Raw genomic sequence first — 21,026 nt, forward strand, 5'->3', positions numbered from 1 at the left:
CCTTTGAAGAGGGGTGGCTCCATACAATGAGGGGCAGTAAATGGTATCTCCTGGCTTAGGCGATGGCCTCGGACCTGTGTGGTCAGTCGGACACGGGGTAGGGGGTCATCAATGGAGTGGTATTCATGTCGTGTGGACAATTGAGCTGAGGGAAGGTTTATCAACAGAGGGGCATTCATAGGAAGAGAGGAGGTGCTGGTCAGGCGCTGGTGTGACTCCCAAGGACAGGGTCATGCAGAAGGGTTATGCTCATGAGGAGGAGGGAGCCAGGGTGCGCGGAGGATGCTTGCTGGGTCAGAGGGGCGCGCTGGCGATCGAACGTGGACAGGGAGACCATGATACCTAAAATGGCTGCCGTGCACGTCGTACGTGGATGACAAGCTGGCGCAGATGATGTTTAGATTGCAAACTAAAATTCCACAATGATAGCCTCCCAATCACTTCCAAAACTTCCTCCACTGTAATCTCCTGCTCTAGTAACAGAGAATCTTCTTCTGTCAAAGTCGGCAGATTGCTCCCTTATAAGTAGTTCTGCATATCAGTTAAATCTTGAAATGAATCTGGGGAATACAATTACTGATAAAAAATAGAAAACTGATTAGCTGTGCCCTGGGGGCATCGTTTTGGTGTAATTTCAAAGACAAAATAATTTCCTTTGTTTATGAATTGGTGTTGGATTTTTATTGTGTGTTTTGTCTTAATTTTTACTGAATTGGTGTTTTTACATGCTTCACATACCTGTCTGAAGCTAGGTCTGCCTGCTGGTAGCCAAGCTACCAAGGGTTGAGCATTGGAATAATTTTCTTTTTTTTAATTTCTGTAATTTTTTATTGAGTAAAAAAAATATATATATTTACATGGAGCATGAGATATACATGAGTGGAAAATCAAAGAAAGAAGAAAAGAGGGAAAGGAAGGGGTGCCGGGGGGGGTGGCGGGGGGGGGGGGTTAATAGTTCGATTGTCCATGTTCTGTTGGTCTTTGTTTTATGCCTCCTCCTTTGCGGCGCTTCATTGTTCGTTGGTATTTCTTTCCCCAGCCCCGGACATTAGTGTGGAGGGGGGGGGGGGTAGAGGTCGAGGTCGATAGAGAGAGTGCTTGGTACGCAGGAAGGTGTGTCCATTCTATTGTGTCTGGGTTCTGCGCTTATGGGGGTTTATGTGATGTTAGATAGAGGTCTAGGGGTCCCCACATGTTCGCCTGCCTATGGGTTTTCGGAGAGTGTTTCGCTGTGATGTTATCTGCCCCCCTTAAGAACGTGACCCAGTTGAGCCATGCTTGGGGCACGGCTTGTCCTTCCAGTTACATAGGACCGTTTTGACTGCTGCTGTTAGCAATAGGTCAATGAGGTTGCGATCTTCTGTCGTTGTGATTGATGGAGACGTAAAGCCTAGGACTAGGTTTAGGAGATCTATGTGTATGTCTATTCCTGTGATCTCATTGATGAGTGTTCCAATTCTGTTCCAGAATCCCCTGACCTTAGGGCAGCTGAGCAGGAGGTGTTCTAGGTCCCCCTTCGCTTTGTGGCAATTCCAGCATGTATTGCTGTCTCGGATTCCCATAGCGGCCAGGTGGGCCGGTGTCAGTATGCCTTGTGCATTAGCCAATATTTGGTCTGGTTGAGCGCTGCCGTTATTTTCTTCCTAGTGGAGGATCTTCACATCTCTGCTTTCTCTGCTTCGCTTAGCTCCCTTCCTGCTACCCCCCCCCAAAAGTTTGTGACCTTATCGTTTAGTTTGGAGTTCTTGGGGCGGAGGACTTTGTATAGGTGTGCCACTTGGTGTCCTAGTGTGTTAGAGACTGGCTGCGAGTTGTATGAGCGGAGGTATGCGGTTGTTGAGGATTGCCTTCCTGATGGCTAAGTTGTAAAGCTCTATGCTTTGTAGGTTGTGTGTTTCTTTGATTGTGTCGAAAGTTGTGTATGCGCCCTGTTTCAGAAGGTCTTGGGCCGTGGAGATGCCATGTCTATACCATTCGTGCATGTCTAGGACCTTATCCCTGTATTTCAATGTTGGGTTGTGCCATATGGATTCAAGTTGGCTGCCTCTTATGCTAGATGTCAATAGTTTGTCGACGCTCAGGAGAGCTGTTTTCGTGTTCTTCAGGACGGGGTTCTCCTTGACTGCTGGGTGTCGGGTGGCTGTGAGGAGGGTGATGGGGTTCATGCCTTTTAATAGTCCACGCTCTAGTGTTAACCATGCTGGGGTATATTCCTTCCTTGGGTCTAACCAGTGTAGTCCCTGTCTGGCTATGCATGCTACCTGGAATCTTTTGAAGTTTGTTATGTTCAGACCGCCCTGATCTTTTGTGAGCCTGAGCTTGTGTAGGCTTATTCTGGGTTTTTTCTCTTTCCACAGGAAGTTGTTAAGTATCTTGTCTAGTTTCTTGTGGAAATCTTCTACGGATGTGCGCACAGGTCCCTGATGAACCCTTGAGGTGATGGGAACTGGTGAAGAGACAGCAAGTTGTAGAAATTGTTTTGCCCTGGGATGTGTCAGGTGAACACTTTTAGGATAGTGTTGATGATGCACTGTAGGGATCCAAGTAAGACCTGGTGGTCGATGATAGAAGATTCCCTATGGCAGTGCTTTATTTGAGCTGGTGGTTTCTGGTGCTCAAGGCGGGTTAGTTATTTGTCAACACTGGTGCTTGTGGCAGTCTGTCTAATTTAGAGATGAGCACAGCACTGTTGTTTGTTAATTCAGTAAACACAAAAAATTACTATTACCTGCAACCCACACCACTCTTATAGCATTGGGGGCATGGAGTAGGCTGAATTGTCACACTTACAAGAGTGAGATAAACATCTTGTCTTGATAGTATCAGTGAGAGCCCTGCCAGGCGCAATGTGTGGTGCAAGCTGCAGTGGTCTCATGACAAGAGCCCTGGCCCTTATGTTTTTTTACAAATTAACCACTGCCCTGTGGGTTTACTAGCTCCAAGACACTTGGCATTCTGTAGTAGGGGATCTCTGTGTATAGTCATAATCTAGTGAATAGTCCCGCCCATGTGCGTGGACCCCGGCAATCAAAAATAATCTCTTAAGTTGTCAAATCATGCAGAAAACTGTAAGACACTTAAGAGAGAATTTAAAGACAAATAATGCAGCCTATATCCACAGGCTACACTGTCCAGTACTTCAACTAGAAATTACACCAAATAACACCACACATAATACAGCCTGCCCAGTTTCTACCATAGAGAAACTTGCCTCCCCCAGTAAAAGACACTGGAATGCTAGAGAGGAAGGCATGAACAGGCAAGCCCCATAAGCTGCCATTATGTGGCTTAAATAGGATACTGTGCCTTTAAGAGAACTTTCCAGAACTTCTCCCAGTATCCCAGAATGCATAGCAGGTCCCTCTACTTTCAGTTCTTTTTTCCGGCTCCTGCTAACAGGACCCTGGCATTGAGCTCTCCCTTGTTTCAAGGGTTTATTGGATATTTTGGCACTTTGGTGTTTTAAAAGTATTTCAGTTTACTTTCTTGGTGTTCTCCTTCTCTTTTGTGTGTTGGTTCAGGCGTTTTAGGGCTCTAAAATGCCTGGTCTTTTTGATAAGTGTCCAGCATGTGGGAGGAAGAAGGCCAAGAGTGATCCACACGACGTCTGCATCGTCTGTCTCCCTGAGGATCATGTCCCTGAGGACTGTGTCATCTGCCAGCAGTTTACTGCTCGGACTCTGAGGGACAGGATGAAGATTAGGCTGTCTGGCCTGGAGGAGAGACGTCTGCAGGCTGCAGGTGGGTCTGGGCAGGCTGGGAAGGTTCCCTCTGCCTCTGCTGAGGCCTCTGGGGGGCTCCCCAGAGGCAGGAAGTCCAGCAAGCGATCCCGGTCTCCGTCGACGTCGATTGCGTCGACGACGACGTCGAGAGGGATGACGGCGGTGTTCCCCTTCTCCCCGGGGCTCCGGGTCGAGACGGCGTGACGGCTCGACGTCGAAGGGCCTGGAGAGGTCTCCGTCGAAGCCACCGTCGACGTCTTCGTCATCGTCGACGTCGGAGTCTTCCTATCGACGTCGGAGACGAAGTGGCAAGCATCGGCGCTCGCCGTCGAGGCGTTGCCGCCGATCGCCGTCGAAGCACCGGTCGGCGTCGAGGGGCTCCTCGATGTCAAGGGCATCGAGAAGACGAAGGAATCGACGCTCGTCGTCGAGGACGGAACGTTCAACGTCGCGGAGGCGGCGTACGACGTCACGGAGGAAGAGGTCGACGTCGAGGGATCGGCGTTCGACGTCGAGGAAGAGGAGGTCGACGTCGCGGAGGCGGCGTTCGACGCCGGAGTCGCGGAGGCGACGTTCGACGCCAGAAAAGCGACGCTCAGCGTCGAGAAGAAAGAGGTCGGCGTCTAGGAGTCGTTCTGCCTCTCCAAAACGGCGCAAGAGGGATTCTGGTCCCAGAAGTCAGACTGCTTCTAGTGGAGGGCGCAAGAGGAAGCGAACACCTGCTGAAGGGGCTGGTTCTCAGCCCCCTTCGCCTAAGGGGTCACCGGGCTCGGTGTACTCAGAGGTGTACACGCCATCTCGGCCTCGGTCGCCACCTCCACCTGTTCCTAAAGAGGATCCTCCACCCAATCCTCTGCTTCCATCAGGTGACCCACCACCTCCAGTTCCTCCGCATGGGCCCGCCCCGCAGCCGAGGGTTCCTCCGCCGAGGTCCACTTCGCTGCCGTCTTTGCCTGTACCTCCTAAGGGGACCCCAAAACCTAAACCCCGAGAGGAGCCAAGGAAGACCCCACCACGGAAACCGGTGGAGCGGCCACCGGCTGGCAGGTCTCGCTCTCGCTCTGGGAGAAGGGAGAGATCGCGACACAGATGGTCCACGCGGTCGAGACACCGCCATAGGAGGCGCGAATCTCGCTCCTACACAAGGTCCTCTGGTACCAGGGACTATTCTCCTACCTTGTCGGAGTCACCGGACACGAGGGTGTCCCCGATTGATGACCTGGTGGCGCTCCATGATGTCCTTTTAAGGGGCGCCGCGAAGTTGGGCATATTCTTGACGGTGCCTACTCCTAAAACTTCAGTCATTTTTGAGACATTGCATCAAAAACACCTGTCTCGTCCTCTCCTGCCTCTGGTGCCGGGCCTGGAGGAACCGGCTATGGCCCTTTTTCTCACCCCTGCGGTGACGAAGGCGGCTCCATCGAGGCTGCTGAAGAAGTACCGGGCTCCCGACTCGGACCCAGCCTTTCTGAGGGCGGAACCCCCTCCAGACTCTGTAATTGTGACGGCGGCCCGCAAGCAACATGCCACCTCCCCGTCATCCACGGTTCCCCCGGATAAGGAGTCCAGATGGATGGATTCGGCAGGGAGGAAAGTGTGTGGCACATCGGCTACCTCCATGAAGGCTGCGAGTGCCACGGCGCTGTTGGGACGCTACGACCGCGCCCTCTGGGACTCCCTCCAGCAGTTTGCGGAGCTGTTGCCTCACGAGAAGCGCGAGGACTTCCAGGAAGTGCTGAATGAAGGGATGCTGGTGGCTAACCAGATTATCAGCGCTGCAGCGGACTCTTCCTTGTTGGCAGCTCATGGGTTTTGCCATGGGGTTAACCAACGACGTCACGCCTGGCTCCGTCTTACGTCCCTGAAACCGGACGCACAGCAGAGGGTGGCCAACCTACCATTCTCCGGCGAGACCCTCTTCGGGAAGCATGCGGACGATGAGATGGCCCGCATGAAGGCGGAGGCCGAAACGCTCACGGCTGTGGGCCTGGAGAAGCCTAAAGACACGAAGAAGTCGTACCGCCCATTCCAACAACGGTTCAGTGGGCAAGGCAGAGGACGTGGCCAGGCTTCGGGACAGTCGCAACAACAACAACAGTTCCGTAAGCCATTCCAGAAGCGCCAGAAGGGCAGAGGAGGCCTGCAGTCGGCTCTAGCGCCCAAGGGCCAGGCTGGGTCTAGGCCCTAAGAACCTACTTCCCCCGGATCTGTTACCCACTCCGGTAGGGGGAAGCATTCAATTTTTTCTGGCAGAGTGGAGAAAAATTACTCAGGACAAGTGGGTGCTGAATATTGTTTGCAATGGATACAGTCTTCGGCTCACCAGCCCTCCTCCAGCAATTCCACCGGTCAGCTCGCGGTTTCAGCTGCGCGAGCTTCAGGCGGAAGTGGATATCCTGTTAAGGAAAAGGGCGATAGAAGACCTACCTCTGTCTTAGAGAGGAAGAGGTCTGTACTCCCGGTTCTTCCTGGTTCGCAAGAAGGACAAGAACGAGTTCAGGCCCATTCTGGACTTGCGACAGGCAAACAAATGGATTCGCAGGGAAAAGTTTTGCATGCTGTCGTTGCATCAGATTTACCCTCAGTTGCAACAGGGAGACTGGCTATGTGCTATAGACCTACAGGATGCTTACTTCCATGTGCCCATTGCACACAAACACAGGAAGTTCCTGTGGTTCCAAGTCGGCGCCAATCATTATCAATACACAGTACTCCCATTCGGACTGAAGTCTGCGCCGAGAACATTCTCGAAGTGCATGGTGGTGGTAGCAGCACACCTGAGGAAGAACAAGGTGTTTGTCTACCCGTACCTGGACGATTGGTTGATCAAGGCATCCTCCTTCTCGGAAGCGCGAGCACACTTCCAGAAGACGTGCGTTCTCTTGAACAAGCTGGGGCTGCACATCAACATGGCCAAGTCTGTCCCGACTCCGGTCCAATGCATACAGTACTTGGGAGCCTCCATCAATACGCTGTCAGCAAGCGTGTCTCCTTCGGAAGAGCGACGATTATCTCTCCTTCGGAAGGCTCAGGCTCTTATGACAACTCCATCTACAACAGTGAGGACGGTGTCTTCTCTACTAGGATCGATGACCTCTTGTATCTTCCTCATGCCACACGCACGACTGCACATGAGACCGTTGCAGGAGTGCTTGGAGGATCAGTGGGATCAGAGGAAAGGATCTTGGGACGTCAAGATTCGACTGTCGCTGCATGCTCTTCAGTCTCTGAAGTGGTGGTGTTCAGCGGAGAATCTCCTCAGAGGGGTTCCCTTTCACAAGGACATTACCACGCAGACTGTCGTGACGGATGCTTCTCTCCTGGGATGGGGAGCGCACTCTGGGACTCTACAGATTCAAGGAACGTGGTCACCAATGGAGACCACGTATCACATCAATTTCCTGGAACTCAGAGCTGTTCACTTGGCACTGAAGGCCTTTCTTCCGTCCTTCCAGACCAACTCTCTGCTTGTACAGACGGACAATACCACCACAATGTATTACCTCAACAAGCAGGGGGGCTCGAGATCGCGCACTCTGTCCCAGGAGGCGCAGGCGATCTGGCACTGGCTCCTAGCCAGAGGACTGACGATAACGGCTACCCATCTGCCAGGTGTGCAGAATGTTCAGGCAGACGCACTGAGCAGGCTGGTTCAGGAAAACCACGAGTGGGTCATAAACGACGAAGTACTAGGAGAGGTCTTTGCAAGGTGGGGAACTCCAGACGTAGATTTGTTCGCCACCGCCGAAAACAGCAAGTGCAGAGACTTCGCCTCCAGGTACTACCAGCAAGGGACGCTGGGGAATGCGTTATGGATCGACTGGACGAACAGCTTTCTGTACGCCTTTCCTCCCATTCCCCTGATTCCGGCGGTGCTCATCAAGCTGGCCCGGTCCAGGGGTCGGATGATACTCATTGCCCCGGAGTGGCCCAGGCAGTGGTGGTTCACGGACCTACTTCACCGGTCTCTCCTTCCTCACATTCGGTTGCCGTGCAGGCCGGACCTTCTCACGAAGTTCGGGGGACGGATGTTACACCCCAACCTCTCGTCTTTGAGTTTGGCGGCATGGCTCCTGAGAGTGTAATATGGCCATCTGAATCTGCCTGAGGGTTGCATGGACATACTGAAGGAGTCTAAGAGGCCTTCCACTCGGACTTCCTATGCTTACAAGTGGAAGAGGTTTTGTATCTGGTGCCAGTCTAAGAACCATGACCCTACGACCTGCAAGGAAGATGTCATCCTTCCTTACCTTTTACAATTGGCGCAGTCTGGCCTTAATGTTCATTCCATTAAGGTTCATCTTGCTGCATTGACTGCCTACAGGAAATGCCCTTCACAGACTTCCTTCTTCCAGATCCCTGGGATCAAAGATTTTTTGGAAGGTTTGAAGAAAGTATTCCCTCCTGTCAGGCTTCCTTCGCCTTCATGGGAATTGAATGTGGTGCTGTCCAGATTGATGAAGGAGCCTTTTGAACCTATTCATAAGGCTTCGTTGCAGCACCTGTCCTGGAAGGCGGCGTTCCTCGTGGCCATCACATCGGCCCGCAGGGTGAGTGAAATTCAGGCGTTGTGTTGTACTGAACCTTATACTATATTTCATGCTGCTAAGGTTGTTATGCGTACTCACCCTAAATTTCTTCCCAAGGTTATTTCTGATTTTCATGTCAACCAGACCATAACTTTGCCTACGTTTTTTCAGAACCCTTCGTCTCCAGCGGAAAGGTCTCTCCATTCCCTGGATGTTAGGAGGGTGTTGAAATTTTACCAAAGATATTCGTAGGTCTGACCAGTTGTTCATTAATTATGAATCAGTCAGGACGGGTCTTGCTACCTCTAAGCAGTCCATCTCTAGGTGGATTGTGTCCTGCATACAATTATGTTACCAAAAGGCTAATAAGACCTTAGGAGGTAAGCCTAAGGCTCATTCCACCAGGGGCAAAGCTGCCACGACGGCTCTGCTCCGTAACGTGCCGATTGCTGAAATCTGCAAGGCAGCCACTTGGAAGTCGGTTCATACCTTTGCTAAGCATTACTGCCTGGACACTGACGCCAGGGCAGACGCTCAGGTTGGGCAGGCTTTGCTGCGGAATTTGTTCGCACAGTAGTGGCGTTATTTTCTTTCTCCACCGCCACTTTGGTGTGGGGATGGGCTTGCCATTCTATTCACTAGATTATGACTATACACAGAGATCCCCTACTACAGAATGAGTAGTTTCTGTCCTGTAACTCCAGTTCTGTAGTAGGGGTATCTCTGTTATAGTCATAAGCGCCCGCCCTCCTCCCCGGTGGAGATATTTCGTCATGTATGGAATGCGACAGGTCTGGCGTGCTTCGCCTTCAAAAAGAACTGAAAGTAGAGGGACCTGCTATGCATTCTGGGATACTGGGAGAAGTTCTGGAAAGTTCTCTTAAAGGCACAGTATCCTATTTAAGCCACACAATGGCAGCCTATGGGGCTTGTCTGTCCATGCCTTCCTCTCTATCATTCCAGTGTCTTTTACTGGGGGAGGCAAGTTTCTCTATGGTAGAAACTGGGCAGGCTGTATTATGTGTGGTGTTATTTGGTGGAATTTCTAGTTGAAGTACTGGACAGTGTAGCCTGTGGATATAGGCTGCATTATTTGTCTTTAAATTCTCTCTTAAGTGTCTTGCAGTTTTCTGCATGATTTGACAACTTAAGAGATTATTTTTGATTGCCGGGGTCCACGCACATGGGCGGGACTATTCACTAGATTATGACTATAACAGAGATACCCCTACTACAGAACTGGAGTTACAGGACAGAAACTACTCCTTCTACAGCTTTAGAAATAATTGGAGGCGAGCTATTTTACTTAGCCAAGCATCAGTATAACCACATCGCTGCGGCGGCTATTCCGCTGCAGCGCTTAAAGGGTGGGGCGGCCGCATGGCGGCCGCATGCTGGTGACAGAACCGCTCCGTCACCAGCCGCGGTTGGGCTGTACTCGTGACGGAGCGGTTCCGTCATGGCCCCGCCCGCCTAATAGAACGCGCCGCGCAGGCGCGGCGGCCGGGCCATGACGGAACCGCTCCGTCATCAGCACAGCCCAACCGCAGCTGTTGACTGAGCGGTTCCGTCATCAGCATCGAACCGGCTAATGGTGATGACAGAGACATAACATATATATTCATATGTGTATGCAGTTAACAACATGATTTTGAAGGACTTTTTCCATTCAATTAATGCATATTTTGTCCCACTAGGAAAGTGACTATTATGGAGGACCCGGATCAGAATATTCACCTGAAGAACCTGTCTCTCCAGCAGGCGACCAATGAGGAAGAGGCCTTGAATCTGCTCTTCTTGGGCGACACCAACAGGATGATCGCGGAAGTGAGTAACAGGGGCATAAATGGGGCTGAGAAGGGTATAAAAGATGCAACTGCTGAGAGTAAGTATATTAGAGAAAGGCTTGCATCATCAGGCAGTGTTTCCAGATTCTGACCCGGTGTGCCTACTACGAAATATCCAGTCAATATATTACTTGCCGGACTGTTGTGGAAATGCATATTACAGGTCTGAGTGGAAGAACTGCACTACTCTTCTTTGTTTTTTTGGTTTTTTTTAGCATCACATTATTGGAACAAAATGGACATTTGCCCCTATATAGGTACCCACAAAGTTAATAAAATAGGAAATTCTGGGTGCCTGGAAAAACTAAAGTAATTAAAGATGACACTGATCAGTGTAGTGGAAGCTGACTTATAGTACGAAAGAGTGCAAAGCACACCTCCCAAATGTGAAGCAGTGATTTAGGATGTGAAAGAGGTGCTATTGAACAAGCAAACCAAACCATGGCAAACCAAACAATGGATTCAACAAACTGAAGTGGTTATGTTGTGTAAACAGATGAGCTACTGGTCAGGGGAGACTAATAATGTCTCTGTGTTCTGAAGGCCACCTTGCCACATGGTGGTGGATTTGTTCAAACAGACCAAAGAAGTTCTATGGGGTGTATGAAATGACAGGTAATGGCAGTGAGGAGAGACTGAGAGCCTGATTCACGAACGGCCTCCGCACTTGTGGAGAAGGCCCCGCAGTTGTGGGGAAGTCTCCGCACTCTATTCCGTCCCGAGTGTGGAGACTCCCCTACAACAGCGAGGCCTCCGCCTCAAGTGCGAAGACTCCTCCACAACTGTAGGACCTCCGTCCCGAGTGCGGGGACACCCCCACGACTGCCTTACCTCCGTCCCAAGTGCGGAGACTCCCGTACGACTGCGGAGCCACCGACCCGAGTGCGGAGACTCCTCCACGACTGCGGGGCCTCCACCACGAGTGCAGAGACTGCCCCACGACTCCGGGGCCTCCGACCCGAGTGCGGAGACTCCCCCACGACTGCGAGGCCTCTATCCCGAGTGCGGAGAATCCCGCACGACTGCGGAGCCTCCAACCTGAGTGTGGAGACTCCCCTACAACTACGGGGTCTCCGCCCTGAGTGCGGAGACTCCTCCACGACTGCGGGGCATCCGCCACGAGTGCAAAGACTCCCCCACAACTGTAGGGCCTCCGACCTGAGTGTGGAGACTCCCCCAAGACTGCGAGGCCTCCATCCTGAGTGTGTAGACCCCGCCACAACTGCGGAGCCTCCCAACTCGAGTGTGGAGACTCCCTCACAACTGTGGGGCCTCCCCCCATAGTGCAGACACTCCCCCACGACCGCCGGACATCCACAAGTGTAGAGACTCCTCCACGACTGCAGGGCCTCTGACCCACGTGTGGAGACTCCCCTACAACTGCGGGGCCTCTGCCCTGAGTGCAGAGACTCCCCTACAACTGTGGGGTCTCCGCCCAAGTGCGGAGACTCCCCGCAGCTGCAGGGCCTCTGTCCCGAGTGCGGAGACTCCCCCACGACTGCGAGACTTCAATCCTGAGTGTGGAGACTCCCCTACAACTGCGGGGTCTCCGCCCCGAGTGCGGAGACTGTCCACGACTGCGGGGTCCCTTTGTGAATCAGGTCCTGAGTATATTTTTGATGGATGAAAGTTGGAGGACGTCAATCAGATGACTGGTGGTGGTCAAGGAAATGCCTTTTACGTTTAATAAAACATGTAAGCCCAGTATTCAGGATCAGAGTTGGGGAGTGCTAGTGTGGTCTCAGATGTAGGAATAAATTATGTTTCAAACATTTGTGAATGCATAAAGGCAGGGAGAAAAATGCTTGTTCGGTGGGTGGATTGAGACACTGCAAGTGTGTTGGATTTGAGCAACGTACTCCATTGGCTGTCACCACCAAGAGACTTTGATTCCAACTAGCATACTTCATTCTTATGTGTACTTCGTCCAACAAACTTGATTAGTATGTGCTCACATAACACATCCTCCTGGTTCCTAGTTTTTCCACCCTCAAATCCCTCCTACCCCCCTTTACATTATCCATTGTGGAAAAAACTAAGCATCCATACCCTTGGTTCGTTACTGTGGAGTGAATGCCCACTAAGTCTGAGGAGTAGCTGTCCACTCGGTCAGAGGAATTCATTCTGTGTTCCCGCTGATGTGACATGGCACAAGATGGAGAATGGGATACAGCTTCATGGATGACCCTCAGACCTTGAATTGAGGGAGGATGGGGCGGGGCCACCCTTAGAAATTGGGTCAGTATTTTCTGTTGTTAAGATCAAAGACGTTTCTTGGCAGGGCCTGCCCTTTTGTTGTTTGTGTTACTTCAGAGAGGCTCATGACAGCCAGATACATAAACATCACACTTCATTGTGCTCGTGTTTTAGGAATTAGTACCTGCGGTGACGGCCATCATTCTCCTAAAGGTTGTGTGTTCAATGCAGCCAGAAAATTAAATAAGAAAAGTAGTCACCCCATACTGGTTCCTGGACTTTAGAAAGTGGACCTAAAGTACCTCATTTTGTTTCAGTTCCAAGATGGAAGGGAGAGCTCCAAAGAGTACAAGAATGGTTTTGATCCAGGGCAGGTGTCACTTGGACAGCCAGTTTCCCAAAGCTAAAAGGAGATCTGAATTCTGTGCATTTGTTGACATGCTACCAATCTCCCTAGTGCCTAGAAGCCTGCTTGCCTACTCAGAGTGGGGAAGAGAGTGCCAGTCCCTGCAAGAGTAGAGACTGTCCAGAAAGAGAAGGCCAGTTGTGTTCAGTGTGTGGAGGACCCTGAAGAGCCAACTTGTGATTGGGAGTGGGACCTTCGCTGATCCTACCATTGAGAGGTCACTCGTCTCCCTGCATGGTTCATGTGGGGAACTGCATAAAGCAACAACAAAATCCTAAGTGACTGCGTGCTGTCTTGCATCTCTGCAGTGACCCGAGGGACCTATTCTGTTGCTACCTGATGTGCTGTGGACAAAGATGTAGGCACTGCCATAGCAGAGCAGCCCACCAGTGGCCGAAGACAGGTGACCACTACCAAGGCGGGCCATGCTGCTGATTCAGCATCGAGTTTTGAGAGCCTGGGCCAGTGCCGCTAATCTGCACCTACTGTCGTACATTCGCCACACGTGACCACCTTCTCACAGACTGGTAAAGAGGAGGCTGTGTTGAGATACTGCGTCTTGTGCTAAATGGATAGAACTACATGTTTCAAGGAGTAACAACTGCCAACATGAATACTCTTACAAGACACAAACTGAACTAATCCTGGGGGTCCCAGACATAAGCCAATTAGTCAGCTGTCAGCTATGCTGATTCTCCCCAATGAGAACTCCTTTACTGCCAGGTTGCTGGCTGTAGTAGTGTAGAAACTAAAGCCACTGTGCTAAGAGCCCTGAAGTAGGGCAGGTGCTGCAGCCATTGTTGTCGTACACTGTGGTTGGTGTGGGATCAACAGGAAATGGTTAGAGCTCCTTAGTAATGTGTCTGACCCTGTAACCCCAAGTACTGTGGGTAGTATTTTGTTTTGCTTTGCTATTAAAGTTCTTCTCTTTTTCCTAAGACCAGCACAGGGCTGGTCGGTGCATCATTGTGATTGTTGTTTGTTGAGTTCTGAGTCTCTGGCTCACCAGTCTACCTCTTTGAGAAGCCTAGGACTGCTCTCCCTCTATCCTGAGAGTCCAGTGTGGGAGGGGTGCTCTTGGTTCAGATGCAGAGTTTTAGTAGGACAGACCCTAGGGCATCAGAGCAGCGGTGTAGCTACCATTGGGACAGTTGATGCAATGCACAACACCCAGCGATGGGTGGGGGGCTAGTCTGCCCTGCACCAGGTGATGTTATTTCAGAAGCTGCCTCGTCTGATTTGGTTTTTGATTTATTTTTTGATACAGTGAATGCTAGGGGTTCAACCGTGTTTACTGTTCAGGAGGAAGGGAACGTAGGGAGTACTAGATAAGGAAACACTAAAGAAGATAGAGGAAAGAAAAGAAAGAAAAGGAGAGTGTAGGAAGGTAGGATCCATCGCAATCGTTACTTCCTCTTTGTGCCTGGTGTCAGTGTGTTTTGGACTAGTCGGACTGGGATCCTGCTAATCAGGACCCCAGTCACTGTGCTTCCTCCTTAAATTAGAGTTTGGTAAGTACTTTGGTGCTTCCTGAATTGGCTACGGATGCACCCTTTTATGTCCCTAGTATATGGTACTAAGGTACCCAGGGCATAGATACACCAGGGGTCTTCCATGGGCTGCAGCATGTATTGTGCCACCCATGGGAGTCCACTGAAACTGTGACTACAGATCTGCCATTGCAGCCTGTGTGGTTTGGTGCTGGCACCTCTCACAACAGACATACGTTTCCTTATATCTGAAGTCACTGCACTTGAAACCTTTAAGTCACCCCAATAGTAGGCTCTTCAATCCTGTGGGCAGGGTGCTTGGTTATAAGTGTGAGGGTGCCTCTGCATGAGCAGGACACCCCATAAAAACCCCAGAGTCGGTCCTCCAGGCTTTGTAAGTGCGGTCAGTCATTTTATACATATAGTTGACATCAAGTCAATTACGAGATGTCTAACTATATATTGGCTGCACTGAAGCTGGTCATGTGTGGTATCAAACATGTTGGAATCCTATCCCAACACCGATTCCAGTGTTGGATGTAGGGTCCCATGTACTGGAGCCTCCCATAGGGAGCCCCCCTGTATTCCCGGTACCAGCCTTTCAGGGTCTAACAGCAAGCTAGTGCTGCTGCCTACCACAGACCCTATTCTGTCCTCCTGCTGCTGAGCCGAGCTCAAGAAGGGGAAGGTAGAACAATAGGTTTCCTGTCACAGGGAGGTGTGACCACCTCCTAGACAGGACTTAGTGTATTGGGCTGGGCTGGGGCGCTTACCACCAGACTGCTTTGAAAGGTACATTTGGTGCCCTTCTTGCATACTCCAGTTGCAACCAGTTAAGGGAGCCATTGGGTTCCGCTCTAGCATGAAACTGGACAAAGGACATGGGAGTATCCTCCCCTCTGTCCAGCCCCTCCTCTGGTAGGGACCCCTGAATCATCCCAACTCTTTCTTTTGAGTACTTAAGGGTTTACCTGTGCAATATGTCAACTTGCCATTGCCAAGGCTTGTTGACTCTCTTCTCCAAAGAAGCCTTCAGCATCTCCTGCTACCAAGATGTTCCTCCTCACTGCATCAACTGCACTGTGGGCCTGCATTCTTTTTGAGCTGCTCAAGGTTCTCCTGCGACTCTTGTGCCTCCAGTCATTGGGTCCTCTTGGGGTTTTTCTTTCGTTCCAGTGGACTCCCCTGCTTGCTCAGGGCCTGCTCTGACTCCTGCACTTGGTGAGTCCCTTGGACCTTGCTGGTCCTGACACTGCACCCTCTTAGTTTTTCTCATCTGTTGCTGCAGCCAAGGCTTGTTAGTACTCACACCAGACTGTAGCCCCCTAGCTCTCAACTTCTGATGTGGAACAGCTCATAAACAGCTCCCGTTTTTCCATAGCATCGCCTGGTCCTCACTGCTGCAACAACAAGGTCACTGTCGACTCTCCTGCATCTTCGTTCATCGGTGGTCATTGGTCTTCTGTGCCTCCTGGTCACTCCCGAGTGACATAGACTCTGTCCCCTCTGCTTGCAGGTACTCCTCTTCAAGAATCCATCCTCGGATTCCACCGGACTCTTTCACCTGCAGAAGTCCTCCATTGTGGTCTATGGCGGTTTCCAATTTCAATTCGCACCTATGCACCTGTCTTCCTTGGTGTATGTACACTGGTTCCTGGGGTATTCCCAGGTGGGTTGACTCTCCAACCTTCTATCTTTCACAGGGTTTTCTCAGGGTCCTCTGGGCAGGGTACTTCTTATTGAAAACTGCAACCGCTGCTTCCCCATTGACTTGCATTGAGTATTACTGCACACAGCCTCCGTGGGGTTCCTGGGGACTTACATTGGGTGTTCCTTAGGTCCCCGGCTCTTCTGAGTCTTCTGGGTCCTGTCCCAACTTTGGTCGCGGTTCTCATTCCACTTTATTAGTATTAAGTGCTTCACTTAAATAAGTGTGCACCATATGCTAAGCCAGCCTCCTACAATTACAAACTAGGATTTTTCTCCTTATAGTTGTTTGGTTGAATAATCTTGAAAAGATTATTAAGAACATGGATACTGCACAAAGGGAACACTCGAGAAACATTCCTCTCTATAAACAAAGAAAGAACTTACCTGCCTGAACCTATTCTATGACGCTGGGTGAGTCTGTTTGCTCTCCGTAATCCCAAAGAGAAAAGGTGTCTATGACCTGCTTCAAAAGACTATGAACTCTGGAATCACTGAGTAGAGGACTGCACCACTCATCTTGGTTTCTCTTTAGATTAAGCATGTGTCTATGGGTGCTGTTTCTATTTACGGCGCTCCGCACCCGAGATTGCCGGCGCTCTGGAATCCTGGGCTATGTAGTCCCGATCCTAGCTGCGCCAAACCAAGGCTCTTCAAGGGTGCTGTCAAAGCCCCACCTGAGTGCCACCTAGACTCAAAGAGCACAGGTAGCACCTTGGACTGCATGGCGGTATCCCTCCAGTAGAGAGACCATGAAATGGCAAGAACAGTGACGTCATTGGTTATGAAATAGTGAGAACAGCAGCATCATTGGTTCAGACAGTCTGCTGGGCCCAGGACAGACATCGGAATGCAGTTTAGTCACCCAAGACGGACACTAACCTCAGTTGAAGTGAACCCCTGGTTTAGCTATAATTGGAGACCTGTAGACCAGTGGCAACTGGTTTTTCAGGTACATCGACCTTTGGGCCAAAGTCACCCAATCCTGTTCATGGATTGAAGGGTGGCCCCAGGAAGTCCTAGTCAACTGGATCAGCATCCACAGGATCTTCTGTATCCTGTATCACTTGCATCAGGACCACTCCATTGATGCATGTTATTTCGCCCATAGAGCCTGGAACTCGACTAAAAACTGCTTTGTCCTGCTAAGCCTTATTGTCACTGTGACTTGTTCATGCCAGAGTTGGTCGCCCAAAGTGGGCCAGATTAACCGAACACAGCTTTACAAATGATATTCAACTTTTCAAAGTAACCGCTAACCATGGTAGTTGCCAATGCTTATTTGCTATATGAAGAAAAGCAGCCATTTATAGATTGCTTAATAATTAATATCTCTGGAACCCGTTGGGGGATTTTGTTTATTTTTATTTCTAAAAATAAGAGTTATTTTTATACATGGGTGTCGGATTTTCTTTTCGTCATGTTCCCTTCATCAGTTGGGAACTTCTAAATGCTACGCACTTGTTCCCTTGACCAAAGCCTGACTGCTTGAATCCACAGCTACCCAGGGTTGAGCTAAGGTCTTACAAATGAACCTGACTGGACCCAAAATGGGTTTATGATTTTATTACACTGTGAGTTCGCACAACCAAACCATATGATAAACCGCTTTCCTCATACTGTGTGAATGTACACAAATATTGTGTACAGGAGCTTACTTTGGACATGTGAGTCATGCAGATTTTTCAGGTTGGTTATGACTTTCCTTTTCTGGATACCCTTCTTTACATTCCACAAGTCTTCACCCAAAACTGGTGGGCCACAACAGTATCCTTACCAAAGAAGTATTGATGTTGGTAGGCAAGTGGGCCATCAAGCTTGTTCGGAGGCAGAGCATGGACTGTGCTGTTGCTCATTTGACTTCCTGATCGCTGAAGCTTTAGATGGATCCAGATCACAGATTAATGATCTAGTTACTCAAGAAAGATAAGTTCAAGCTGATCACCAAGTGATCCGCAGGACACATTTTTTCTTTAGTCATTCCTGCAGTCCGATAGGCCTTATCTGTGCTGCATGGGGTTGGAGGTCAGGCAGCTTCCAGTTCACCATCTTGTCTTTCAACCTTACAACTGCTCCTCTGATCATGTCTAATCTTCACAGATCAGAGGTGCATCTACTTTTGAAACTCGACAACTGGCGTTTGAAGGTGGGCTTACCTCAGCTAACCTCAGACCATCTGCAGAAAAGAATGTCATTGTCCGCCCTGGAATTTTCCATCAATGGGTCTCATCTTCAAACTTCAGTTGTTGGCAGCTTCTGCACAGTCGCCTTGAAGACCTTTCCACCGCTACAGTAAGTCTAGGACACTCCGGCAATGATCCAAATATTTGGACAAAAGATACTGTTCCTGCCCTGATGGGTCTGAGGCTTTTGGGTCTGTTAGCATCGTGCATCATGGTGGTAACTAATGCTTGGTGGCTAATGTAGGTCCTTCAATGTATGCACAAGGTCTGTCTCCAACAGGTAAGCTCAAGACCTCCAGCGATGGCAGACCAGTCTGCATGTCTCCACTGGAAGTCATGGTGGCAATGGATGTATTGTCTCAAAGTTGAAGAGGCCCTCTGAACAAGGTGGAGATCTGAAGTATCTGGTCTCTGGTGGAGCAGCTTCACTACATAAATCTTCCAGCATCCAATTGACTCTCAAAGCCTCTCTGCCTTCCGTCAAGGGCAGATCAATCATGGTGCTAACAGGTGATGCGACCACCATGTTGTACTCTAACAAGCAGTTCCGCGTGGAACCACGGGCCCACAGTCTGAAGGATGTGAGATTGTGGTGTTGGTTTGCACTTCACAGAATCCCTCTGACAGTCAATAATGTGGTAGGATCCTTCAATGGCAGAGTAGATGAACTCAGCAGGTGTTACCTTGCCAAACATGCTGGTACTGCTTCTGGAGGGCGTTGCAAGGCATGTTCACAGAGTGGGGTAAGCCATTGACAAGCCTTTTGGCCGCCTCTGACAACACTCCGTGCCCAGTTTTTTGCTGTATTGAGTTATCCTTTTGAGGGTCTCTTGGAAACAGGTTCTTCCATCGGTGAGACTCTGGCCTCCTGAATGCCTTTCTACCTCTGTCGCTGACCCCTTGAGTGCTGAAACCAGTCCAGCAGCTCCGAACACAGCTCATTCGATGGCTCCAGCCTGGTCTGGGGGGGCGGAAGCTCTGAACTCTTGGCTCTGATCATATGTCCACATTTCAGCTGCCTCTGTGGGAGGATCCCCTGTTCAGCAGCCGCGCAGTTTTACACTTGAACCTCTACAATCTATGCCTCCACGGGTGGAGATCAGAAACAACTAAGAGGTTTTGAAAAGTAGTGTATATATTACTGGCTTCTCGCTGCCCCTCCACCAAGTCTAGACATTAGGCCATTGGGCTAACTCTGTCACCTGGTGGGAACCGAAGCAAGTTGACCTCTCACCGGGAAATCTGTGATGTTCAGTTGTTTGTATTGTCTTTGGCCTGGTAAAACGTCGTTTGCCTGATCAGCCTTCCTTATTCAAATCACCAGTCGTGGTGTGTTTCTTCAAAAATGATGGATTGGAATGCGCCTGACAGTGTTGGCCAGTGGTTGAGAATAATTCAAGCATTCCTTCCATCACTTTGTTGTTTGAGTTTTGAATGTGTTGTGGCCTGCTCTGTTCATTATACTGCAGGGAGACCTTCATTTTTCTTAACCTATCTTAGAGCCAATCCACAGCTGGACTTTGAGTCTCTGAAGACTGTGCTTCTCATTGCCACCACTTCTGCACGTCACATAAGCGACCTTCAGGCCCTGCCAGTCCAGCTTCCTGGCAGTATATTTTCCTTGACAAGCTGGTAAATAGGAAACATGCATCCTTTCTTTGAAAGTGATGTCACTTTTACATGTGGGGTGGTCCACCACACTCCTTGCATTCTTTTCTCCACTGAACCCATCTGTAGAGCAGGAGAGGCTACACTGGTGGGTCCAATGATGAGCCCTTTGCTTCTATACTGAAAATGCTAGGGAGCAATGTGTGCCTGCTTAGCCATTTGTGGAGTTTTCTGGAGCCGAGAAAGAATTCATGTTCCAAAAAATGACCTTATTTCACCAGGTTACCCTCTCCCTTTGCCTGAAATAATGCTGCAGAGATCTTTAGGGTTATTCCATTAGAGTTGTAGCACAGACTACTTCCATAGCTCTGAGTATTCCAATGTTTGATATGCGTCAAACAGCCACAAGGGCATCTGGCGCCAATGCAAGCATTACTGCATTGATTCTCAAGTGCACTGGGAGGGTCATTTGGTGCCCGCTTGGTTCTGCAGGTTTTCTAGTGTACAACCACTTCTTAAATTCACCTCCTCTGAGGGGACAACCCTTTGGTCCTAATTCACTTGGTAATGAACATGCAGCTAGAAGTTTCCATAGGAAAATGAAAGTAATTTCCTTTGGTAGCACTCTTTCTGATGGATAATCCATCGAACAGCAGAATCCTCCCGCCCGCCCACCTGCTTGCCCACCTCCACCCTTGGTAGCACTCTTTCTGATGGATAATCTGTCTAACAGCAGAATCCTCCCTGCCCGCCCACATGCTTGCCCACCTCCACCCTTGGTGGCACTCTTTCTGATGGATAATGTGTCTAACAGCAGATTCCTCATGCCCACCCGCCCGCCTCCACCCCTGGTATCACTCAATCTGGTAGATAATCTGTCTAACAGCAGAATCATCCCGCCCTCCTGCCTCCACCCTAGGTACCACTGGTGGATAATCTGTCTAACAGCAGATTCCTCACACCCACCCGCCTCCACCCTTGGTAACACTCTTTCTGGTGGACAATCTACCTAACAGCTGATTCCCCACGCCCGCCCGCCTCCACCCTTAGTAGCACTGGTGGATAATCGAACAGCAGATTCCTCACACCCGCCCGCCTCCACCCTTGGTAGCACTGGTGGCTAATCTGTCTAACAGCAGATTCCTCACACCCACCCGCCTCCACCCTTGGTAACACTCTTTCTGGTGGACAATCTACCTAACAGCAGATTCCCCATGCCCGCCCGCCTCCACCCTTGGTAGCACTGGTGAATAATCTGTCTAACAGCAGATTCCTCACACCCACCCGCCTCCACCCTTGGTAACACTCTTTCTGGTGGATAATCTACCTAACAGCAGA

At 50.2% G+C, this 21,026-nt stretch overlaps 1 protein-coding gene across 1 annotated transcript in view; it reads left to right on the top strand.

The window, feature by feature from the left end:
* Positions 1-21,026, top strand: part of KIF6 (kinesin family member 6) — a 1,537,786-nt gene that overhangs the window by 338,322 nt on the left and 1,178,438 nt on the right. The window contains exon 6 of the mRNA XM_086925888.1: positions 9,949-10,078. Within this exon, the coding sequence (XP_086782014.1) occupies positions 9,949-10,078 (130 nt within the window). The remainder of the gene's footprint in view (positions 1-9,948; positions 10,079-21,026) is intronic.

This window comes from Lissotriton vulgaris, chromosome 6 (assembly GCF_964263255.1).
Source record: "Lissotriton vulgaris chromosome 6, aLisVul1.2, whole genome shotgun sequence".
Taxonomy (NCBI): Eukaryota; Metazoa; Chordata; class Amphibia; order Caudata; family Salamandridae; genus Lissotriton; species Lissotriton vulgaris.